Source organism: Capra hircus, chromosome 13 (genome assembly GCF_001704415.2).
Source record: "Capra hircus breed San Clemente chromosome 13, ASM170441v1, whole genome shotgun sequence".
Taxonomy (NCBI): domain Eukaryota; kingdom Metazoa; phylum Chordata; class Mammalia; order Artiodactyla; family Bovidae; genus Capra; species Capra hircus.
In genome coordinates, this window is record NC_030820.1 from 62655363 (window position 1) to 62677421 (window position 22059).

The window sequence follows — 22059 nt, forward strand, 5'->3', positions numbered from 1 at the left end:
CAGGCAAGAATACTGGGGTGGGTTGCCGTTTCCTTCTCCAGGGAATCTTCCTGACCCAGGGATTGAACATGGGTCTCACATATTGCAAGCAGATTCTTTACTGTCTGAGCTACCGGGGAGGCCTCTTCTCTTATACTTAATTTTTATTCCCTGATTGTCAGTAGATTTGGTTGCATTATATACCTGTCATTTACAAAATCAGGCACTCGGGTTTAAAAGGAATTTTTTTATATGAAATGGGATAAGCTATTCAAACATTTTCATTTAACCTGGTTAAATGTGATATATTCTTTTTTCTAAAGAAATATTTTAGTTTTTGCTCAATATTATATGCTGTGTTTGGAAAATCAGACATAATTTCACATCTAGAAATAACTACTGTTGTAATTTTCCTTCCAGATACTTAAATATTATATAAATATATGTGTATTATTTTCAAAAACATGTTATTGGAATATACTTCTATGTTACTGGTTTTTCACTTAGTATATTATATGTATCTTGCTTCATTTATGCACACAAATCTACCACCCTAAGTGTTCTAATGTATTATGTGTTATAACAATGCATTATTAATAAAAAATACATTATAATTTTTAATGCAGTTTTGTGTTGGTGGGCCTATATATTTTCCATTTCTTCTTATTAAGAAGTAATACTTTGCCGATGAATAATTTGTGCGGTACATGTTGCATCTTTGAACACTTGATGATTTTATATAAATAAATCCTAAAAGTCATCATTGTTCTTTTAGGCAAGCAAGAATTCATATTAATGTTTTGTTTTTAACTTAGTATGCTGTGTTTTAAGGAATTGAAGTAAAAATAAAAATAGTTTGTGAACTTTGAAGAAAATATTTGTATTGTTATATTCCTCTTAGAGAAGCTGAGAATCCTAGTTTAAAGAAGGACTTGAAAAAATACTGGGAAAATGCTGAAAACTTCCCTGGGAATACTAAAATCTAACTAGTAGAAGTCTGCTCACTTGGAGGTACTCTGATTTGTAAACAAACCACTTGAAGAGCACCTATTTTTGTTATTAACTTCCAGCTTAGAAAGATTTAGGGAACTGATGCTAGGAGGTAGGCAGAACCAGTGAAGAAATGAACTGAAGAAATGATGCTCCAAGTCATTAAGTTGATATCCTAGACTAATTTGGGAACTGTTCAACTGGAAACACTGTACTCTTGGTTACTTGTACCTAAGGTGACTTGTGATGAACCCCTCAAGACAGAGGACCTCAGTGCCACTCTTCATGGGAGGCATGCAGTGCCCTATTTTGCCCAGGCTCCTGAACATTATGGGGGACTTATTAGATTTGGGACAGTTCGGAAGAAAATCAAAGAGGCTGGATTTCTTTCATAAAGGAAACAAAATCTGGTTAACTTTTGAGAGGGATCTGGGTTCACAATAGTGCTCTTGGAATTATCCTCATTATTTCAAAGGGCTCAGCACTGTCAGATTTATATTAGGAGAACACTGTCCAGTTTTTGAAGTTGAACAGTGATATTTTATCTTTTCAGAACTCAACAGTAACAATTGAAGAATTCCATTGCAAGCTCCAGGAGGCTACAAACTTTCCTCTTCGTCCTTTTGTTATTCCATTCCTCAAGGTAATTTTGATAACTACTGATCGTAAATTATCTTCAGCATTTCTTCAAAACTGCTACTGACCCCTCTTCTATGATCTACAGCAGGGCAGCTTGCCACATTTTCATATCTTTATTTTATTTGAGGCTGCTAGAGAAAATGTGAGTGCAGTTTTCAGATAAGGTTTATGTTTGGTGAGATGAGAGTTGCAAAAGCCTTGAGTTGTGGTTTATATGCAGACACTGCTGATGACACACAGAAGGAGCAGGTGGGAGATGGGGAACAGGAGTCGGGTGGGCTAGAGGTGTGTGCATGACATGATGGTTGGGTTCTTGGCAGAAGAAGTAACTGGACACTCTGTTGGTTGTGGCCAGTGGGTGAAGAGTGTGTGTTATCAGTGGAGGCTGTCACAACAGAGGCCTTTGCAGTTAGGACTAACCCTATGGGTAGAAGAGCATGTGGGAAGTCATTGTTTGCTTCTCTCTTCCCCCCATTTAGTCTCATTTCTAATTACATCCTCTGAAATTAATGGTCTCCTGGAACATAGCTTTTGGGGACATTGTTTAAAATTATTGTGCATCCCTGATAGGCAAGTCTGGGTTGAATTTATATATAAAAGAAGACAATTTTATTTTGAATTAATTTCGTGCTCACAAAAAAGTTTTAAGATGGTACAGTAAAATTCAGATTCTCTGAATGTTAACATTTTATCACATCATTATTATTCTCTTCCTATTATTTTTTCCACAAATATTTTAGAATAAGCTGCAAGCATGATGCATATGAATACTTTAATTATCAAATCTAGAAATTAACATTGATACAGTATTATCTATAGATCTTGTTCATATTCACCGGATGTCCCACCAATGTCCTTTTTAACAAAATGTCCTAATTTTTGGTCCCGCATCTAATTCAGGATCACATGTTGGATTACACTGTCATGTCTCCCTTCAGTTCATTTTAATCAGGAACAGCTTCTCAGTCTCTTATGATCTGGATTTTAAAGAGTGTGTGATAGTTATTTTATAGCATATACTTCAATTTGGCTTTTTCTGATGCTGCTTTATGATTATAGCAAGGTTATGCATTTATCACTGCATGCTATCAGAAGACATAGATGTTAATTTGTCTTGTAATTGGTAATGTTGACTTTGATTAGTTGGTAAAGGTGGTATGCCACTGGTGCTATTTTTCCCTATTAAACAGTAATTTTTAAAAACAAGAGACACATAAATGCATATATATATATTGATGAACCTGCTTGTAGAGAAGGAATGGAGGTGCACGCATAGAGAACATACTTGTGGACACAGTTGAAGGGAGAGAGTGGGAAAAATGGAAAGAGTAGTGTTGATATATATACAATATCATGTTCAAAACAGATAGATGGTGAGGAGTTGCTGTATAACACAGGGTACCAAGCCTAATGCTCTGATGACCTTGAATTACAGCTGATTTGAGTGGTTATATAGCAGAAACCAGCACGACATGGTAAAGCAGTTTTCTTCCAATTAAATAATAAATTTAAAAAAAACAAGTAATATTATAACTCATAAAGATGTTTTAAAACTGAACCTGTGTCTGTGACACAATTTGAATTGTATTTAATTCAATTCATTAATAATGAGGGAATCTATAAAGTGTTATAACCTGTTCAGGAGAAAAGCCAAAGAATATACATTATAAATCAGGATTGTTGCTAAGAATATGTGAACAGGGAATTCCCTGGCAGTCCAGTGGTTAGAGGTCTGCGCTTCCACACTACAGGGGGCACAGTTTTGATCCCTGGTCCAGAAATTATGATTCTGCTTGCCACAAGGTGTGGCCAAAATAAAAATATGCAAACAAAAGTAAAATTGGCTGCTTCTACAGTGGGGCAAGGGAAAAGTCTCTAGAACCTTTGCTGCATGTAATTTTATGCACGTTCACAGACAGCAAGTTTTTGCATTGCCATCTAAAGGTTAAGTTGCAGTGTTATAAAGTAGGTCAAAGGCAAGCACAGTTTGGAAACTTATGACCTGTATCCAGCCCACTACATGGTTTTACCAAGCGCTAGAGAGAAGAATGATTTTTACAGATGAACATTGGGATCGATTTGGTGATAGGAAATACTTACTTTCAACTCCAAATAAGCTAAAAATGTTATCCTCAGTCCATCCCTAGCAAATGAATTTCATTCTTTTCGTTAATAGTAGACTATTACCCCCCCCCCAAAAAAAAAAAAAACTGAACTCAAATTTTTTATATTTTGACTTTTGTCAATACAATATTTGTGGAAATTTAATTTCTCTCCTTTATCACAATGTGAGTACTCACATAATATCAGTTTTTGTCTCGACAAAATAAATATGCCCCTGTACCTTCTTTATTTCCTAAGAAAATGTAATAGCATCAAAAGGTTGAGTCAACTACTGAAGTACTGACTCGGGTGTTTGGGGTTTTTTAAACGAGAGCATTAGAGACATGCAAGGAAATGCACAGGTCTCCACGCACAGCCTGTGTTGGGCTCTGTTCTGATGGCATTGACGCCTTGGCCTCTCAGAGCTGTCTGGGATGCCTTTTTCAGCCTTGAAGCAGCTGTGTGAGTTCTATCTTGGTCTCTTTTCTGTATATCAGAGCCAGTAGATAATTATTTCCCCCAAGACCCCAGAATCAGAGAGATTTGGGAAATTTGTATTAATAGGAAACAATTAGCATTTTTAAAAATTCATCAAAGGGCACATGTCACAAGCATAGAGATCTAACATTGTATATTTTCCAATTAAGTTTTTACAGTTGCTATAAGATTGAAGTTATAAAATAGAAAACTTTAACAGTGTTTTATATCATCAAATTCTCTATTCCTAACTCTTGTTATTTTGGAAAACAGCATGAGGTAGGTTGTTCTGGCAGCTTTTTGGCTAGCATTTGGGTTTTTGTCAATTTATTTCTGCTTTAAAACTGTCACTAATTATGGTGCTTGCTAAATTAACTGTTGGTAAAGGGATGAGTACTTGCATATATTAAACTCTCCTTTCACTTGCTCATCTGTTTCGCTTGGGATAAAGACTTATTATGAGCTCAGTCTGAGTTGTTTTCAAATTTGAGGGAAAATATAATTATTTTTTAAGAAAATAAATATGGGGAAAGTACATTTTAAATATGAAGGACTTACAGTGAAGTTTAAAGGTGCACAGTGGTTTTGTATGATTTGTCTCGTTAGAGATTTAAGTTTGAGGAGAAGGAAAAATAATCAGTACATAAATAATTATCCTTTTACAAAATAAGGGTATGTGCTCAATGGAGCACCACAGTAAGAAATAGATTCTGCCCGTGGGATACCTGTGTATACTCAGATACTAAACTAGTCTAAGGCTTGTTGCCCCGTTCCTATCACTCCTGTTATTTTTTCAAGATCCCATGTTCCGACTAAGCCAGAATAATCGCTGTTTCCAGAATTCCCTGGCAGCTCTAAGCAAGAACGGGAAGGCAAGGTTTTTGTGCTATCAGAATGTCCTAGGATTCAGAAAAGAGAGTGAAGTGAAGTCGCTAAGTCGTGTCCTACTCTTTGCAACCCCATGGACTGTAGCCTACCAGGCTCCTTGGTCCATGGGATTTTCCAGGCAAGAGTACTGGAGTGGGTTGCTATTTCCTTCTCCAGGAGATCTTCCCGACCCAGGGATCGAACCTGGGTCTCCTGCATTGTAGGAACCAGGACTTAAAATGAGAAAGGAAAGAGTGAGTGCCTCCTACTCCCATGTAGGCATTACTAATTCTCTAACTGGTCAAAGTCTTCAAAAATGTATAAGTTTTGCAACTATTATGTTCAACAAACCTTTATTGAGCTTTGACTCTGTACTGGGGCCACAAAGGTAAATAAAGCACAGTTTCTTGCTTAAAGGGATTTAGATCTTGTGGGGACAGTAGACAAGTTAAAATTTAAGCTCAGTATAATGGATGTCATATGAAAATTGGACTGACAAGGAGAAAAGGGCTTTTGTTTTGTGTCACCCTGTTTGTAAAAGCCTTTGGAGGTGCTGAGCCCTGTGTGTAGGGCCCAACACTGGGAAAACTACCTTCCAGCCCCTGCCTCTTCTTTTCAAGGCCAACCTGCCTCTGCTGCAGCGAGAACTGCTGCACTGCGCTCGGGCCGCCAAGCAGACCCCATCCCAGTACCTGGCTCAGCACGAACACCTTCTGCTCAACACAAGTATTGCGTCCCCTGCTGACTCTTCTGAGCTGCTCATGGAAGTGCATGGAAATGGAAAAAGGCCCAGTCCAGAGAGGTGAGCCGAGAAGAGCTGCTTCGTCCTTGATTTTCTGGAACGGCTCTGAGCTTTCCCTTTCTTGTGAAAGAAAAAGAACTGGATGACTGTGGTTATATATAGGTAGGGACTCAGCATTTCTAAGGCTAGTTTTGCTTTGTCACAGCATCAGGCAGCAGAATGCTTTTCAACTCTTCAAATGACTCTGTACACCCCTGCTGATAAATTCTGCTCTCAAGTATTCTGTGGGTCCACTGCTCCAAAACCATAGAAAATATAATCTGTTCAAGGCATTTTTTTCTGATGTGAAGTCTTATAAACATGTAATCACTTTACTTTGAAAATTGAAATTATATTAATTTAATTTATCCTGGAAATTCATGTATGAGTATCTAACACTATTTTCTATTGTTTGTTCAGGAAGCAACATTTTAATAACAGTGGAAAATTTGCTACAATTGAAGAAAATGACTAAAAATCCTACCAAATCACAAGTATATTAATTATGTGAGCCTTTTTCCTCCTGTGTGGAGAATTGTCTCTTTCCAGTACTGACCTCCACAGTAGCAAATTTGACATTGAACAGCATTTCTAAACATAGTTGAACCCATAATCTTTGATAGTCCTGTCAAGTAAGAAAATGTGTCATCTCCTTAATTTCTCCTTTGCTTCATTAGGTTGAGACGTTTCTGCTTGGTGTGGATGGGTTTGACCTCTCCTCTTATGCTAGGATAAATCAGTGGTTGCCTTTATCTGCCTAGCCCCTGAAGACATTTCAGTTCATGCTTCATCTCAAACTGTTTCTTAACATCTTCCTGTTTGTGAAAATGCACAATACATAGCCCACAGTAGGTGCCCAGGAAATGTTTACACCAACACTTGCTGACAGGTTCAGACATGTACTTGCCCATTCTTCTACAGGCGGGAAGAAAGCAGTTTTGAAAGAGACGCAGTTGCTCCTGAGCCTCCTACCAAGAGAGTGTGTACCATTAGCCCTGCTCCCCGGCACAGTCCTGCCCTCACTGTGCCCCTCATGAATCCTGGGGGCCAGTTCCATCCTACTCCTCCGCCTCTTCAACACTACACCTTAGAAGATATTGCAACTTCCCACCTATATCGTGAGCCCAGCAAGATGATAGAACATCGAGAAGTTCGTGATAGACACCACAATCTTAGTAAGTGGCATAAACAGCACAGTAATGATTTAAATTCAGATTGAATTCGTGGTTTTCTTTCCTTCTTAGTGATAAAGCAAAATACTATCATCATTGCTTTTTTCCCACTGATAAAACAATATCATACATGAAAAGAATGTTAGAATTATAGTATTCTCATTTGAAATTGATCTCAATTCATGCTTTGTTTCTATTATCGTTATAGGGTGGAAGTGGGCTAAACATATTTTAGGAAATATGCAGTGAAAAGCACTTAAAAATAAAGGGGTATTATTTATTCTGATATAGTTCAGAAAAGAAATGGAGAATGGCAAAGTGAGATAAAATTACTCACATTTAGGAAATCTGGGTGAAGGGTATATGAGAATTCTTTATTCTTGCAACATTTCTATAAGTCTGAGTTTATTTCAGAGTGAAATGTTCTAGAAGTTAAGCAACAAAGATGTAAAACGTGGTAAAAGGTGCAGAGACATTTAGGTCAGAGGTGGGGCATACCGGAAATTAAATCTTGATTCTGCATTATAACTAGCTGTGTGATCTGATGCAAGTTGTGTAGGCTTTCTGTGCCTCAGCTTACTCATTTCTAAAACGGAAAGAAAACCACCCCCTGTGCTGGGTCGTTGTTATGTGCCAGGAATGCCTGGCATATGCGTCCTCAGCAACCATTAAATTTAAGAAAAAACAAGAAGTCCCCTAAGCAAACCTTGCCTGAGATCAGTTTTTTTTTTTTTAATTAATTTTTTTTCAATTATAAAAGTATGATAACATTTATAAGAGACTCGGAAGATGCAGAGTGAGATCAGTTTTGAACAAAGCTCTTTGTCATGTACTCATGTAACTTTACTGCAGAAGGTTCTTGCAGTTGTTCTACTGAGGTGTGTCAGAGCAGAGAACCAGAGGGCTACTAGCTTCCAGGATTGCCCATACATTTCCATTTGTGGGTTGCCCCTGTGGAGTAAAAAGTTGCAAAACATTTGCCTGTCCCCCTTCTAACTTAGATTCACTGTCATCTTTCAGAGCCTTGAACCACAGTAGGGCTCTGGCTTCATGCAGTGGTAGCTGAATGGTGAGGCCCGTGACAGCAGTGATGTTCTCATCCGCCAACATTTACTGAGTCTTAAGTACTTAGGTTGTGGTATGTGTCGGTTGTCTCATTTAATCCTCACACATGGGGCTCCATGGAGTTTACATCTTTTTATACATGAAAATAGAACTGTGGCCAGAATCACATAGCTAGAAAGTGGCAAAAACAAGATTCTGACCCCAGTTGTCTGATGCTGAGAGCTTGGCTATATTCCCAGTATGCTATGATGCCTCCCTTAGCAGCTGTTCTGTATGTTTCATTTTATGTTAAAAATGAAACTTCCTATTGATTTCTTCCATATTCATACAAGTTTTTTTGCCAGTTGAATCCGTTAGAGAGAAGAATGCCACAAACTAGCTATAACTGCATTTTGCTCAGGTTTTCCTTGTATTTCTACCAGTTTTAGAAAGAGGTTTTTTTTCATCTTGAAGTGTTCTGCTCGAAAGATCTTTAATCCACTACCTTGATGGTTGTGTTTTCCAATCAACCATTTGCCTTCCAATCTGGATATAGATTCTGTAATTTTCCCCAGTCCTCTTTTGAAAGCATATGCCATAATAAAATAGTTCTTACCTAATCATTTCCCACCCCTCATTTTTAAACAAATAAACTGTAACACTCCCCTAATTTATTCTCCTAAAATAAAATTTATGGATACTATCCTATGGTCAGAGGCGCCTAGCCAGGCTACAGTCCATGGGGTAGCAAGAGTCAGACACAACTGCACCACTCCTATTGCATAGCCTGCCTTAGTGCCGTAATTTCAGGGTCAATATTCTAAAGTAGGATATTAATATGCAACCGTGTTTTATAATATGTTAGTGCTCAGGCATGACTACACAAAAAGATATGTAAGCAGATGGTTGCACAAATACAGATTCACTATGAACACAACGTCTGTAAATTCAGACTGATGACAGGTCACAAAGAGTTGGGCACAGCTGAAGTGACTTAGCACGCACACAGTTGTGTTACATTGATGATTCAGATACCAGGAGTAGTGGTGACATATATGACATGATTTTTCAGAATAGTGGATAATTCAGTATACCCTTGATTCATAGTCATTGCATTCTTACAAAACCATGCAACAAATAATACTTTCGGAATACTGAATTGTTTACAAGTGCTTGTACAGCACCAACTCTTTTTACAGTGATTAAGTCTCTGTATTGTGCCACAACCTTGCCAATACTTCGTATGAATGACAATTTAATTTTTTCCAATAGAGATGTCAAATTATCTTCGTGAACATTTTATTTACACCATGTGACTACTTATAAGTTTGAATATCTTTTCATATGTTTATAAATCATCTCTGCTTTTTTTGTCTGGGACGTAACCATTTATTTCTTTCACCTACTTTTCTTTTTGCCTACTTGTCCTTCATAATTGATTTGTAGGAGTTTTTAGTACATTCTGAGTAGTGATTTCTTGTTGGTTTTATGTCATTTTGCGGTTTTAAGTTATTATGAATCATTGGCGTTAACATTGTGCTCATAGCTAGTATGAATGAATGTGCATTTACTTGGTAGAATTCTGTTTACTATATTCTTCCCTTTATCTTCTAATTTAATTTCTAATAGGTCTAAATGGAGGCTATCAAGATGAGTTGGTAGACCACCGTTTGACAGAAAGGGAATGGGCTGATGAATGGAAACATCTTGATCATGTAAGAATTTTACAGTGTATAATTTTCCTAACTACTTACTACTTTTCATCCTGAATATTACTGAGAGTAAGAGTGTGTATGCTTGAAGTGAACTTAACCAGAGCTGCAGTGTCTTTGCAGTGATAGCTGATTTATCTCCTACTCCCCAAGCTAGAGTGTGAAGAATAAGTCCCAAATCTTTGTGGTGGGTTTTCATTTTAGGTCATAACCAAGTGAAACGCTGTAGTATAATGGTTAAAAACATAGGTTTATGAGTTTTAGGTCCCAGCTTTGTCACATCCTACCTTTGCAATGGTAGGAAAATAGAAAAATTAGGTCTAAAAATGGGGAAGGAACTTGCCCATTACCATTTTTAGGCTTAATTTTTATATATTAAAAAAACTAATGCTGTATTTGAATTTACAGGGGGAGTTAGAATGATATACAAGGTGCTTGTCACAGGGCCTGGTATAATAAATAGAGCTTCTCTAAATACAAATGAGAATTAGTACACTGGCACAGAATGTAAAGTTAAGTTCTCTGCCCCACAGGAAAAGAGAGTTTCCCCTCTGACTTAAAAGTGAAGAGAGGATGTCATAGCTCCTTAAAATATACATACAGTAGCTTTTCCTTTCTGAGTGGTGTTGTCTCTGAACATAATTTCTCTGATTGCATTCTTACATAAACCTGCTCTGGACAAGGATTATACTGTGCTTTCACCATACTCTGAAGAATCACATTATGAGACTGGCTGCTTCAACTGTGAAGAATCCAAAAAATGCTAGTTTGAAATCTTAAGAAAAAGAAAAGTATGTGTATATATTTAAAGAGAAGCTGTAAGATAGGCTTTCAAATGTAAACTCTGTTGCTCAGTCTGTAAGATTCTCAAGCCTTTGCTCTGTGTATTTTGTTTACCTCTCCTCGATGTTCACTGTTGATTGTCTGAATGTCCTTCTTCTGGGGCTCCGCCTGACCTCCTGCCCGGCTCAGGCCCTCAACTGCATTATGGAAATGGTAGAGAAAACAAGGCGCTCCATGGCAGTCCTGCGGCGCTGTCAAGAGTCAGACCGTGAAGAACTCAACTACTGGAAAAGACGATTCAACGAAAACACAGAGATGAGGAAAACAGGGAGTGAGTTGGTCTCCAGGCAGCACAGTCCTGGGAGCGCAGATTCTCTCAGCAATGGTAAGGGGAGGGTCTCTTTAGTTGGCAAGGGAGGCTTTTTATATATCTTTTGTTCTTGTTGTTATTTTTTATATTTGAGGCTTTTTATATTTTTCTTTGAAAGGAAGATGGTACTTGATTGTGGAATTATAAAGACCTTGGGAATTATGAACAGTAAATCACAAAGTATGTCAAGAACTTGGTCAGTATCTGATATGTTCAAGAAATTTTGTCTTCCCCACATAGAATGAGAATGTTTGCCGTTTTGTTCTGTTTTCAACTCTCTACTGTATATAAGTATGGGGTGATGTTCAGAGAGTGTTTGAATGTTAAATTAAGCCTGGCTGAATGTATTTGGGACATCTCATGTACATCACATTCATTCATTTCTTATAGTAGCCCTCAAAATATTCACCTCAGCTTCCCTCCGCTTTTCCCTACTCCCTGTCTAGAAAAATACCGTTTATCAACCTCTGCCTGGACAAAAAAACAAGTAGTTTTACTGTACTAAGCTGGGTCGTCCCTTCCTGCCTCTTCCCATCCTGAAGCAGTAGAGATGAAAATTGTTGAGCTCTCAATCCAGGATATATCCAGGATACCACCTGAAACTATTCCTCCAAAAATGTTCCCTTGCATTCACCTAGTGGCTAAAAAAGTGCCCTGTCCAAAGACATGGCTAAATGAGGGGCTACCTGTGATCAGACTGTTTCACCTAGAATTCTAACAAGACAGTTGTTAAGATTAATAACCCACAATTTAGGGTGGGGGGGAAATCACCTCCCATCTGCCTTCATTGTAGTATCTACCACATTTGGGTAGGATGTGCCCTAACACAGGAAATAAACCGTAAAGTGGAAAGACATGGAGGAAGGGAATCTCTGGGATACTTGGGAGGATCCCAAACAACAGTGGGACTTTCCAGGCTGAAATAGTCTGGAAAGTAGCCAGTTCAGACTAGAATAGCCCAGAAGCTAGCTGGAGATTTCTTAAAGAAAAGGGAATTTATAATGTATTGATACCACAGGAATAGAGTTTGAGATTGAATTTGAAATAATTGCAAATTCATTTGTAATTATTGATGTAACAGAATTTGAGTATATTTATTTGGGGGAGAGGAAGAAGGAAATTTTTATTATGTCTGGTGGGCTGAAAAAAGAATGAAATTCTTTCCCACTGAAAAGCCTAATCAATTAATAATGCCTGCAACTGAAAGATCAAGGTGTACCAATATTTAAAGAATCAGCTGAAAAGGACTTTACCATTGTTACAGTAGAAAGTATATATATGTGTATATATATGACCTACAGAGAGGTGATGCTCCTAGTGTGGTTTGGGAGGCCTTAACTATGAACAGTGGGTTCTAAGCCAGGCACTTTCCTTTAGTCATTAATCCTGGATGCCCCTCAGAACCCATCTAAGGACCTTTGGAAAACGTGCCATGGCCCCAGCTCCAGAGGTTCTGATTTAATTTGTCTGAGATGGGACCTGGTCTCCCACACAGTAGAGAACCATTTCTTTTTGTTTGGGGCAACCTCATGAAGTTGTTTGTGGTTTTTTTTTTTTTTTTTTAACAGTCAAACCGTATGGCTCATTGTAGAAAACACAGAAACATGTAAAGAATTTACTAGTTCATCATCCCACACTGAAGAGCTTTGGAATGTATCTGAGAATTCTGTATTACAACTTTCTGTTGATATCTTTGAAAACATAACTGTGTATTAAACATGTTTCTCATATTGAAGATTTTATAAACAACATTTTAATTACTACTACAGTATTCCACCATGTAAATATACTATTATTTTTTTAAGCCATTCTTATTGTTGAACTTAAGGTTTTTTGCTTATTTTTTGTTTTATGGTAAGTGATACATAAAATCTTTATAGGTGGGAATTTTTCCTTCAGGATACCCTTAGCTATAAATTAATGAGTTATGGATACAAGCGTATTTGTTCACTTGATCTTGTTTTGTTTTAATAGATGAGATAGTTAATATGGGGTCAAATCTAACATTTTATTTGTAGTTTTTCCTTGACCTTGATCCCTTCCCAGAGCACAATAAATTTCATCTATATTCAAGTTTTATGTGTTTGCATATTAGCTATCCAACTTTAAATTCTCCAAATAGTTTAAATTTTCCTACCATCAATTGATACCATCCTTTACCTGTTAGAATGAAATAACTATCATATGCTAATTTTGTTCATACTTAAATATTATAGTCTTAAGTAGTATAGTCTTTCTGACTATATTAGTTATCACTTCTGGTAATAATAGCTGTATGGACTCTTACTGTGTTCCCGCCAGTGCTAATAAGCCTTTTACATGGGTTTTCAAGCCTGCCTATGGAGATAATAGGAACTACCATTAGGTTCATCTATAGATGGCAAAACTGAGGCTTAAATAAGTTAGAAACTTGGCATAAGTAGTCCTACAGCTTATTAAGTTTATTCCAGAACCTGCATACATGCTTAGCAATTAGGATAGCTTCCCAGTGTAATGTCAAACTTAATTATTATAGCTTCAGAATGTGTTTTAATATCTGGTAATATTAGATCCCCTTCATTTTCTTGGATATTTCATTTCTTTTTTTTTTTTAATGGAATTTAAAAAAATGAACTGCATTGCAAAAATGTCAAGCAGTACAGAAACATATAGATTGTGAAAATCTTCGCTATCCCACTTTTTACCTCCTCTACTCCTGGGCTCACTTATTAGCAAATTAGTGTTCCTGAGAAATGTTGTATGCCGATACTTAACGATAATTTTTTTCTCAGCTTTTTGTTTTGAAGTTTTCTAAACACATAGAAATACTAAAAGAGCAGCAGCACAGGGGCCAGTCATGTGCCCTGTGCCTCAATCCACCGTTTTTTTCACGGTTGCCACACTGGCTTTCTCAAGTGCTTCATTCTGTTTCTCCTGCTAGAGCATCCTCTTACAGAACCACAGTTCTTCCTGTCCCCCACCTCTGATCTAAACACTTGCATTCTCTGTCTGACCTTTGATTAATAGCCTCTGAAACTCGAGTTTTCTTAATAAATGAGCTGAAAATTTTGACTTCTGGAAATACCATGAAGATACCACATCTTTATCCATCCATATGTTGATGGACACTTAGATTGCTTCCATATCTTGGCTATCGCAAATAATGCTGCTGTGAACATTGAGGTGCTTGTATCTTTTTTAATTACTGTATTCATTTTCTTCAGACATGCACCCAGGCATGGAGTAGCTGGATCATATGGTAGTTTTTAGTTTTTGAGGAACTGCCATACTGTTTCCTATAACGTCTGTACTGATTTACATTCCCCCAACAGTGTACGGGGGCTCCCTTTTCCCCACACCTTCGCCAGCATTTGTTATTGTAGTCTTTTTGATGATAGCCATTCTGATAGGTATGAGGTGACATCTCATGGTTTTGGTTTGCTTTTCTCCAGTGATTAGCAAGAGAGCATCTAAAAATTAAGCGTACTATTATAATCTGATTTTATTCCTTGTCAGAATATTTTTTCCAGTAAATGAATGTGTATGTTTGAATCTTTCTAAGTGGTGAATGAGAGTTTTCCACAAAAATAAAACATGCCAATTATAGACAGTTCTGCGCTATGCTGTTTCTCTCTCTCTCTGTAGATTCTCAGCGGGAATTCAGCAGTAGGCCGGGAACAGGATATGTACCTGTGGAGTTTTGGAAAAAGACTGGTATGTCTGTCTGCTTAGGGGTCACATGTACTCACTGATTTGAGTGTAGAGTACATATTTGTGAAACAGTGATTTTCTCATAACTTCCTCTTCAAAAATCTCTAAGTCCCTGCTTCTTCCCCTTTAGCTGTCCCCACTTCTGGACTGCCTGTTGTGTTCCTTGCTGGTTGAGAATTTGTAGTGGCTCTGTACAGTCCATCCAAGTCCTTTTCACCTGCTTCTAATGGGAGGCATTAAGTAACCGACTCTTCCCTATTTATATATGCCCTGTTTCTGGAAGTATAGCTTAATTCATTTCTGCCTGTCCTCATCACTGTATTCTCACACTCCCACATTTGGTTCAGTCTGCTCTTCCTTTCACCTTCACTGTCTCTAGCTTCATCAAGGCTGTTCTTGCTAGGTGTCATTTTCTACAAGAATAAGGGAGGGTAGGAACTGCTTGTTGTGGAAAGACAGGGATTATGCTAACCTCATATTACCTTATCCAAATACTAGTCTTTTTTTCCTTCTTGCCTCCCTTTCTCAGTAGAATTAATAGTTTTGGGGTTTCTCCCTAAGAAAAAATTTGTTTCTACAAAAAGATTAATACCCACTTAATTTCAAGACCATAATATAAACAAATAGACAGACACATCATGTTATGAGAAATACGGATAACCCTATTGCAAAATGTTTATTTTCACTGACAGTCAGGAAAGTACAAGATAATGCAACGCTGACCAGTTAGCCCCCAAAGTCTTTAACACCTGATTATTGACAAAATTTTAGAGGACCCTGTTAATTTCACTAAATAATTATTAATGGGTTAATAAGATTAAAAATTAATGAATAATAATACTTAATGAATTATTAAGTATTACCACCTGTGAACACATGGGTATTTTGAAATCATTTCTCATTTGCATGCTTTTGAATCTTTCCTTTTAGAAGAGAGTGATCCAGGGACTTCCTGGTGGTCCAGGGTTAAGACTCCGAGCTTCCAGTGCAGGGAGAACAGGTTTGATCCCTGGTTGGGGAACTAAGATTGCACATGCCACATGGCACAGCCAAAAGAATTAAAACGAATTTAAAAATTATAGTAAAAAGTAGACTTACTTAGTGGGTTAGCAGTTGAGAAGCTGCCTACCAATCCAAGAGACATGGGTTTGATCCCTGGTCGAGGAAGGTTCCACATGTGGTGGGAGCAGCTAAGTCTGCAGATGGCAACTACTGAGCCCACACACCCCTGAGCCCATGCTCCACAGCAAGAGAAGTCACTGCAGTCAAAAGCCCACCCACCACAACTGGAGAAAGCCCATGCACAGCAGCAAAGACCGAGTGCAGCCAGAGATAAATAAATAAATTTTTAAATAACAGTAGTGAAGTCATGCTCAAAATTCTCCAAGCCAGGCTTCAGCAATACATGAACCGTGAACTTCCTGATGTTCAAGGTGGTTTTAGAAAAGGCAGAGGAACCAGAGATCAAATTACCAACATCTGCTGGATCATGGAAAAAGCAAGAGAGTTCCAAAAAAACATCTATTTCTGCTTTATTGACTATGCCAAAGCCTTCGACTGTGTGGATCACAATAAACTGGGAAATTGTGAAAGAGATACGAATACCAGACCATTTGACCTATCTCTTGAGAAACCTGTATTTAGGTCAGAAAGCAACAGTTAGAGCTAGACATGGGGGAAAAAAAAAAAACTAGACATGGAACAGCAGACTGGTTCCAAATAGGAAAAGGAGTACGTCAAGGCTGTATATTGTCACCCTGCTTATTTAACTTATATGCAGAGTACATCATGAGAAATGCTGGACTGGAAGAAACACAAGCTGGAATCAAGATTGCCGAGAGAAATATCAATAACCTCAGATATGCAGATGACACCACCCTTATGGCAGAAAGTGAAGAGGAACTAAAAAGCCTCTTGATGAAAGTGAAGGAGGAGAGTGAAAAAATTGGCTTAAAGCTCAACATTCAGAAAACGAAGATCATGGCATCCGGTCCCATCACTTCATGGGAAATAGATGGGGGAACAGTGGAAACAGTGTCAGACTTTATTTTTCTGGGCTCCAAAATCAGGGCAGATGGTGACTGCAGCCATGAAATTAAAAGACGCTTACTCCTTGGAAGAAAAGTTATGACCAACCTAGATAGCATATTCAAAATCAGAGACATTACTTTGCCAACTAAGGTCCGTCTAGTCAAGGCTATGGTTTTTCCTGTGGTCATGTATGGATATGAGAGTTGGACTGTGAAGAAGGCTGAGCGCCGAAGAATTGATGCTTTTGAAGTGTGGTGTTGGAGAAGACTCTTGAGAGTCCCTTGGACTGCAAGGAGATCCAACCAGTCCATTCTGAAGGAGATCAGCCCTGGTATTTCTTTAGAAGGAATGATGCTAAAGCTGAAGCTCCAGTACTTTGGCCACCTCATGCGAAGAGCTGACTCATTGGAAAAGACTCTGATGCTGGGAGGGATTGGGGGCAAGAGGAGAAGGGGACGACCCAGGATGAGATGGCTGGATGGCATCACTGACTCGATGGACGTGAGTCTGAGTGAACTCTGGGAGTTGGTGATGGACAGGGAGGCCTGGCGTGCTGCAATTCATGGGGTTGCAAAGAGTCAGACACGACTGATCGACTGAACTGAACGATTCGGAATGACTCCCTACAATCCATGATTGTAAGGAATGATCCCGATTTAGACACAAATTGTTAAAGAAGCAGTGATATAAAAAAGGACTACACCAAAGACTTTGACTGTGTGGATCACAACAAACTGTGGAAAATTCTTAAAGAGATGGAAATACCAGACCACCTGACCTACCTCCTGTGAAATCTGTATGCAGGTCAAGAAGCAACAGTTAGAACTGGATATGGAACAACAGACTGGTTCCAAATAGGAAATGGAGTATGTCAAGGCTGTATATGGTCACCCTGCTTATTTAACTTATAGGTAGAGTACATCATGTGAAATGCTGGGCTGAATGAAGCACAAGCTGGAATCAAGATTTCTGGGAGAAATATCAATAATCTCGGATATGCAGATGACACCACCCTTATGGCAGAAAGCAAAGGAGAACTTAATGAAAGTGAAGGAGAACTTGATGAAAGTTGAAAGAGGAGAGTGAAAAAGTTGGCTTAAAACTCAACATTCAGAAAACAAAGATCAGGGCATCTGATCCCATCACTTCAATGCAAATAGATGGGGAAACAACAGAAACAGTGAGAGACTTTTTTGGTCTCCAAAATCACTGCAGATGGTGACTACAGCCATGAAATTAAAAAACGCTTGCTCCTTGGAAGAAAAGCTGTGACCAACCTAGACAGCATATTAAAAAGCAGAGACATTACTTTTCCGACAAAGGTCTGTCTAGTCAAAGCCATGGTTTTTCCAGTAGTCACATATGGATATGAGAGTTGGACTATAAAGAAAGCTGAGCACTGAAGAATTGATGCTTTTGAACTGTGGTGTTGGAGAAGACTCTTGAGAGTCCCTTGGACTGCAAGGAGATCCAACCAGTCCATCCTAAAGGAAATCAGTCCTGAATATTCATTGAAAGGACTGATGCTGAAGCTGAAACTCCAATACTTTGGTCACCTGATGCAAAAAACTGACTCATTGAAAAAGACCCTGATGTTGGGAAAGATTGAAGGCAAGAGGAGAAGGGGACCACAGCAGATAAGATGGTTGGATGGTATCACTGATGCGATGGACAAGAATTTGAGTAGGCTGGAGGAGTTGGTGATGGACAGGGAAGCCTGGCGTGCTGCAGTCCATGGGGTCACAGAGTCAGACACAGCTGAGCAACTGAACTGAACTGGAGCAAAGGAAAGGCAGCCCAGGAAATGCCCACCTGTCAATGAATGATTATGTGAATTTACAATGTGGCACCACAGAATATTATCTTACCGTTAAAACTAATCTGGAAAACTACATAGCACTTCAGAAAAATCTTTGCAGTTGGCACTGGGGAGGTGTATATTATATTACCAAGACATAAAGTAGAATTATGGGAAATGAAAATAGTTATCAGCATCACCCTTGACATTTGGGGTGAAAACTTTTCTTGGCTGGAGCAATATGATGGAAAGTTCTAGGTTGGCAGCCTAGAACCCTGTGTGTGAACCCCCTTTGAACCTCGGCCATGTGCAAGAACCAGGCAGTAAGGGAGTGTCCTTAGGTTTCACGGTTGTCCAGTCTTGTGGACTCAGAAGGAACGTCATTCACATTGGGACCTAGGACTGAGGCTTAGGTGCATACCATATGTCACTTGGAGTATACATCCTGCGGAAACTAAGCAGGGTCTGATGGGAAGAACTGATTAGGATCCAAGTGGGGTAATGGCAGCTGGGGGTTTTTTTTAGCCCAGAGCACCTAGCAACCTTCCCAGAACTATATCTTCAGGCAGCATTTCTCCACTAAGTTCAGTCTTCTGTACCTAACTGCCTCCTGGTGATTTGTACCTAGATGCACCTCAGCCTTCTTGCTTACCTCCACACCAGCATTTTGCTCGTTATCTGTTTCAATGCACAGCACTTCCATTCTTCACCTTTACCTCCACCTCCAGACCCTTAGGTGCACCAGCCTCATTCTGTCTCACCCCTTCTGTGTTACTTGCTCCTACCTACATTCAGAATCTCTATTTATCAGTCAGATTATTGACCAGCCTCTCAGTTGGTGTCTCTGCCCTCACTCTTTTCATTGTGCGTACACCCCTTTAGGGTTTCACATTTTCTTTAGAAGGGCCAAATTCCTTAGCGTGAAATACAAGACTAGAAGTTTCCTTTCCACCAACCATCTCAACCAAGACACATTTTCCTGATCCTCCTCTGCCACTTACAGACCTGGTCACCTTTCCCCTTGGAATTCTTGTCCCTGATAATGACAAGTATCATGTCCCCTCAGCCACACTTATACTTGATCACGGTTGTGAAAATATGTCACATCTTAGTCACCGAGGTCGCCTCAGCACCTTGCATAGTGCCGACAAGTGATTGAGTCTGCAGACCCAACAAATGATCGCGTGAATAGACAAGTGAAGATAAGAATGAAAGTGAATGCCATTGTCATAAGTATTTCTAGAAGAAAAATCATGTTCCACCTCTGTCCCTTCTTTGAAGTGATGTGGGGTAGGAGGGGAGAGACTCCTCGGCCAGTTGATTTTACTGCCACTTTCTTCCAGAAGAAGCTGTGAATAAGGTGAAAATTCAGGCCATGTCAGAAGTACAGAAAGCCGTTGCTGAGGCAGAGCAAAAAGCCTTTGAAGTGATTGCAACCGAGAGAGCTCGAATGGAGCAGACAATAGCGGACGTCAAACGGCAGGCTGCAGAGGACGCCTTTCTCGTCATAAACGAGCAGGAAGAGTCAACGGAGGTCAGAGCACTGGGGGCCGGGGCTGGGGGGACCAAGCCCACTGCTTTCCTCTCAGGTGCAGGGCAGTAAGAGCCAACAGTCCTCTCTTGAACTAGATAATTATAATTTTTATTCAGTTCCCGAGAGGTTTGTTTCTCGATTATTATATTCTTACATATTGGCTCATTATATTGGTTTAAGTTATGAGAAGTCTCCCTGAAGCTTGTGGAACTGCATGGCGACAGTGACCACCCCTGCCTGAGTGGGCTTCCTGGGCGCCATAAACAGAGCTCAGTGTGTTTGTGGTCTTTGTGATCCTCACAAGGGGTTGTGGGTGTTGGAATCCAGCTTTGCCAATGAGGAAACTGTGATTTCGAGAATTTAACTGACCTAATCCCACATCACTGAAGCCAGAGAAAGGGCAGGGTCCTGCAGTATCCAGTCTGTTTACAAAGAGGCTAGTTATTTCATGGATTGAGGGGATAGATCCGGCAGGCCTGCCTGCCTGCCCTGGGACATGGTGGTGCTTTGTACCACTATGAGGAAAAAAATTAAAAGGCACATGACAGAAACATCCTAACAGCCCTTTCAAATGTAATGAAATTTTTCTTTAACTTTGATTTCAGTTACTTTTCAGGTTGAAGACGAACTTTTAAGTCCTGAAACAAGTCTGTTTCTATAAATAGGTAAATCCCATGTACTCTCTGGGATATTCCTAAGGTTATAAAGAACTGAGCTTTTTTGTTGGTGGTGGTTTTTTAAACGACAGAAATTTTATTTTCTCATCCTCCTTAAATCTTTCTCAAAGAATAGTGTTAAGCATGACAATGTGAAGATGAACATGCCTAACTATCGTGTGGCCATTGAGAAAGGATGTGGGCAAGTCCTGCTGTAGCCTTTCCAGCTGACTTGGAAGAAAATAGTTCCTCTGACTCTCCCCTTTTCCTTCTCCTCTCCTATTTGTTTTTGTTGTGTATTGGATTCATTATAGCCACCCATATCAATATCTATATTCAAGGCACAAAGTGACTTGCAGGTGAGGCATACGCTGGCACCCATCCCTGCAAACTTTCCTTCCAAAACAAGGCAGGATAGCAGGGCGTATGCTCTGAGTGAGTTTGTGTTGGACCAAGAGAGCTGGTTTCCTCCAGTTCACTCAAAAAGTTCTGCTTGATATCTAGCGGTACCCCTGGAGTTTTTCGTTCATCCTGTGAGAGGTAGTTCGGTAGAGCAGAAGGAGCCCAGGAGCCCTGAGCACTCGTCCCAGTTCCCCTCACACTGGGAGCGTCCCCTTCTGGGGTCAGCTCCTTCTCTGTGTAGTGGGTGAGTAGCAGCCCCTGTCCTGCTGGTCTCATACTTTTTAAGGAAGATACAATTAGATCACAGCTGTGGAAGTGTTTTTAAACTGCAGTGCACTGTTCAGACAGAAAGGATTTTATTATGTTGTTAACAACGTAGGTGTGGCAGCTCCTACTCTTGCAGAGCAGCTGCGTCCTCTGAGGCCAGACCCAAGCATCTCCCTTGGAATGACACCTCAGGTAGAGATACCCTTCTGTCCCCAGCCTAGATTTCCTGGCAAACGTGATGGGCTAGCAGTTGACTATAAGATAGGAGTCATTTCTCCTTTGAGCCAGGTTTGAAATAAGGTCAGGAAACTTCAGGCTTTGGGTCATTCTGATACAGGTGTTCCCCAGGCCACACCTGGAGTAGTAACTGACATACACTTATGGCCCCTGCTTGTCAAAGGATATTCTGGAATACCATCTCTGACTTCCATGGCCAGTAACTCAGAAGATTTATAACCTTCCCCCATAAATTACAAGGTCTGTTTGGCCATGTGCTTTGCTCCATCTTTGAGGAATGCTGATTTGAAGGGTGATGACCACAGTAAACCTTTCATCATGTTTCTTGGCAAAGCCTTTTGGTAAAGTCAGGGCAAAGCCACAGAGATAGGGAATGCAAATTGTCCTTTTCACCCTAGCTTTTCAATGGTGGTCAAGGTGAAAGCACCGTTGATTTAATCCTCTGGCCCAGTTTGAGATGTTCTTGCAGACTTGGACAGAGGAAGTAAAGGCCTGTGTTTCCACAACAGCTCCATGAAACACATTCC

The 22059-nt window shown here is 39.5% G+C and overlaps 1 protein-coding gene across 2 annotated transcripts in view; it reads left to right on the forward strand.

Moving 5' to 3' along the window:
- Positions 1-22059, forward strand: part of CBFA2T2 (CBFA2/RUNX1 translocation partner 2) — a 138296-nt gene that overhangs the window by 110122 nt on the left and 6115 nt on the right. Inside the window, exons 4-10 of one of the 2 annotated variants that reach the window (XM_018057723.1) lie at positions 1523-1612; positions 5676-5857; positions 6758-7011; positions 9682-9767; positions 10737-10932; positions 14542-14610; positions 19780-19970. In XM_018057723.1, the coding sequence (XP_017913212.1) occupies positions 1523-1612; positions 5676-5857; positions 6758-7011; positions 9682-9767; positions 10737-10932; positions 14542-14610; positions 19780-19970 (1068 nt within the window). The remainder of the gene's footprint in view (positions 1-1522; positions 1613-5675; positions 5858-6757; positions 7012-9681; positions 9768-10736; positions 10933-14541; positions 14611-19779; positions 19971-22059) is intronic. The other variant, XM_018057724.1, reaches the window with a different exon arrangement.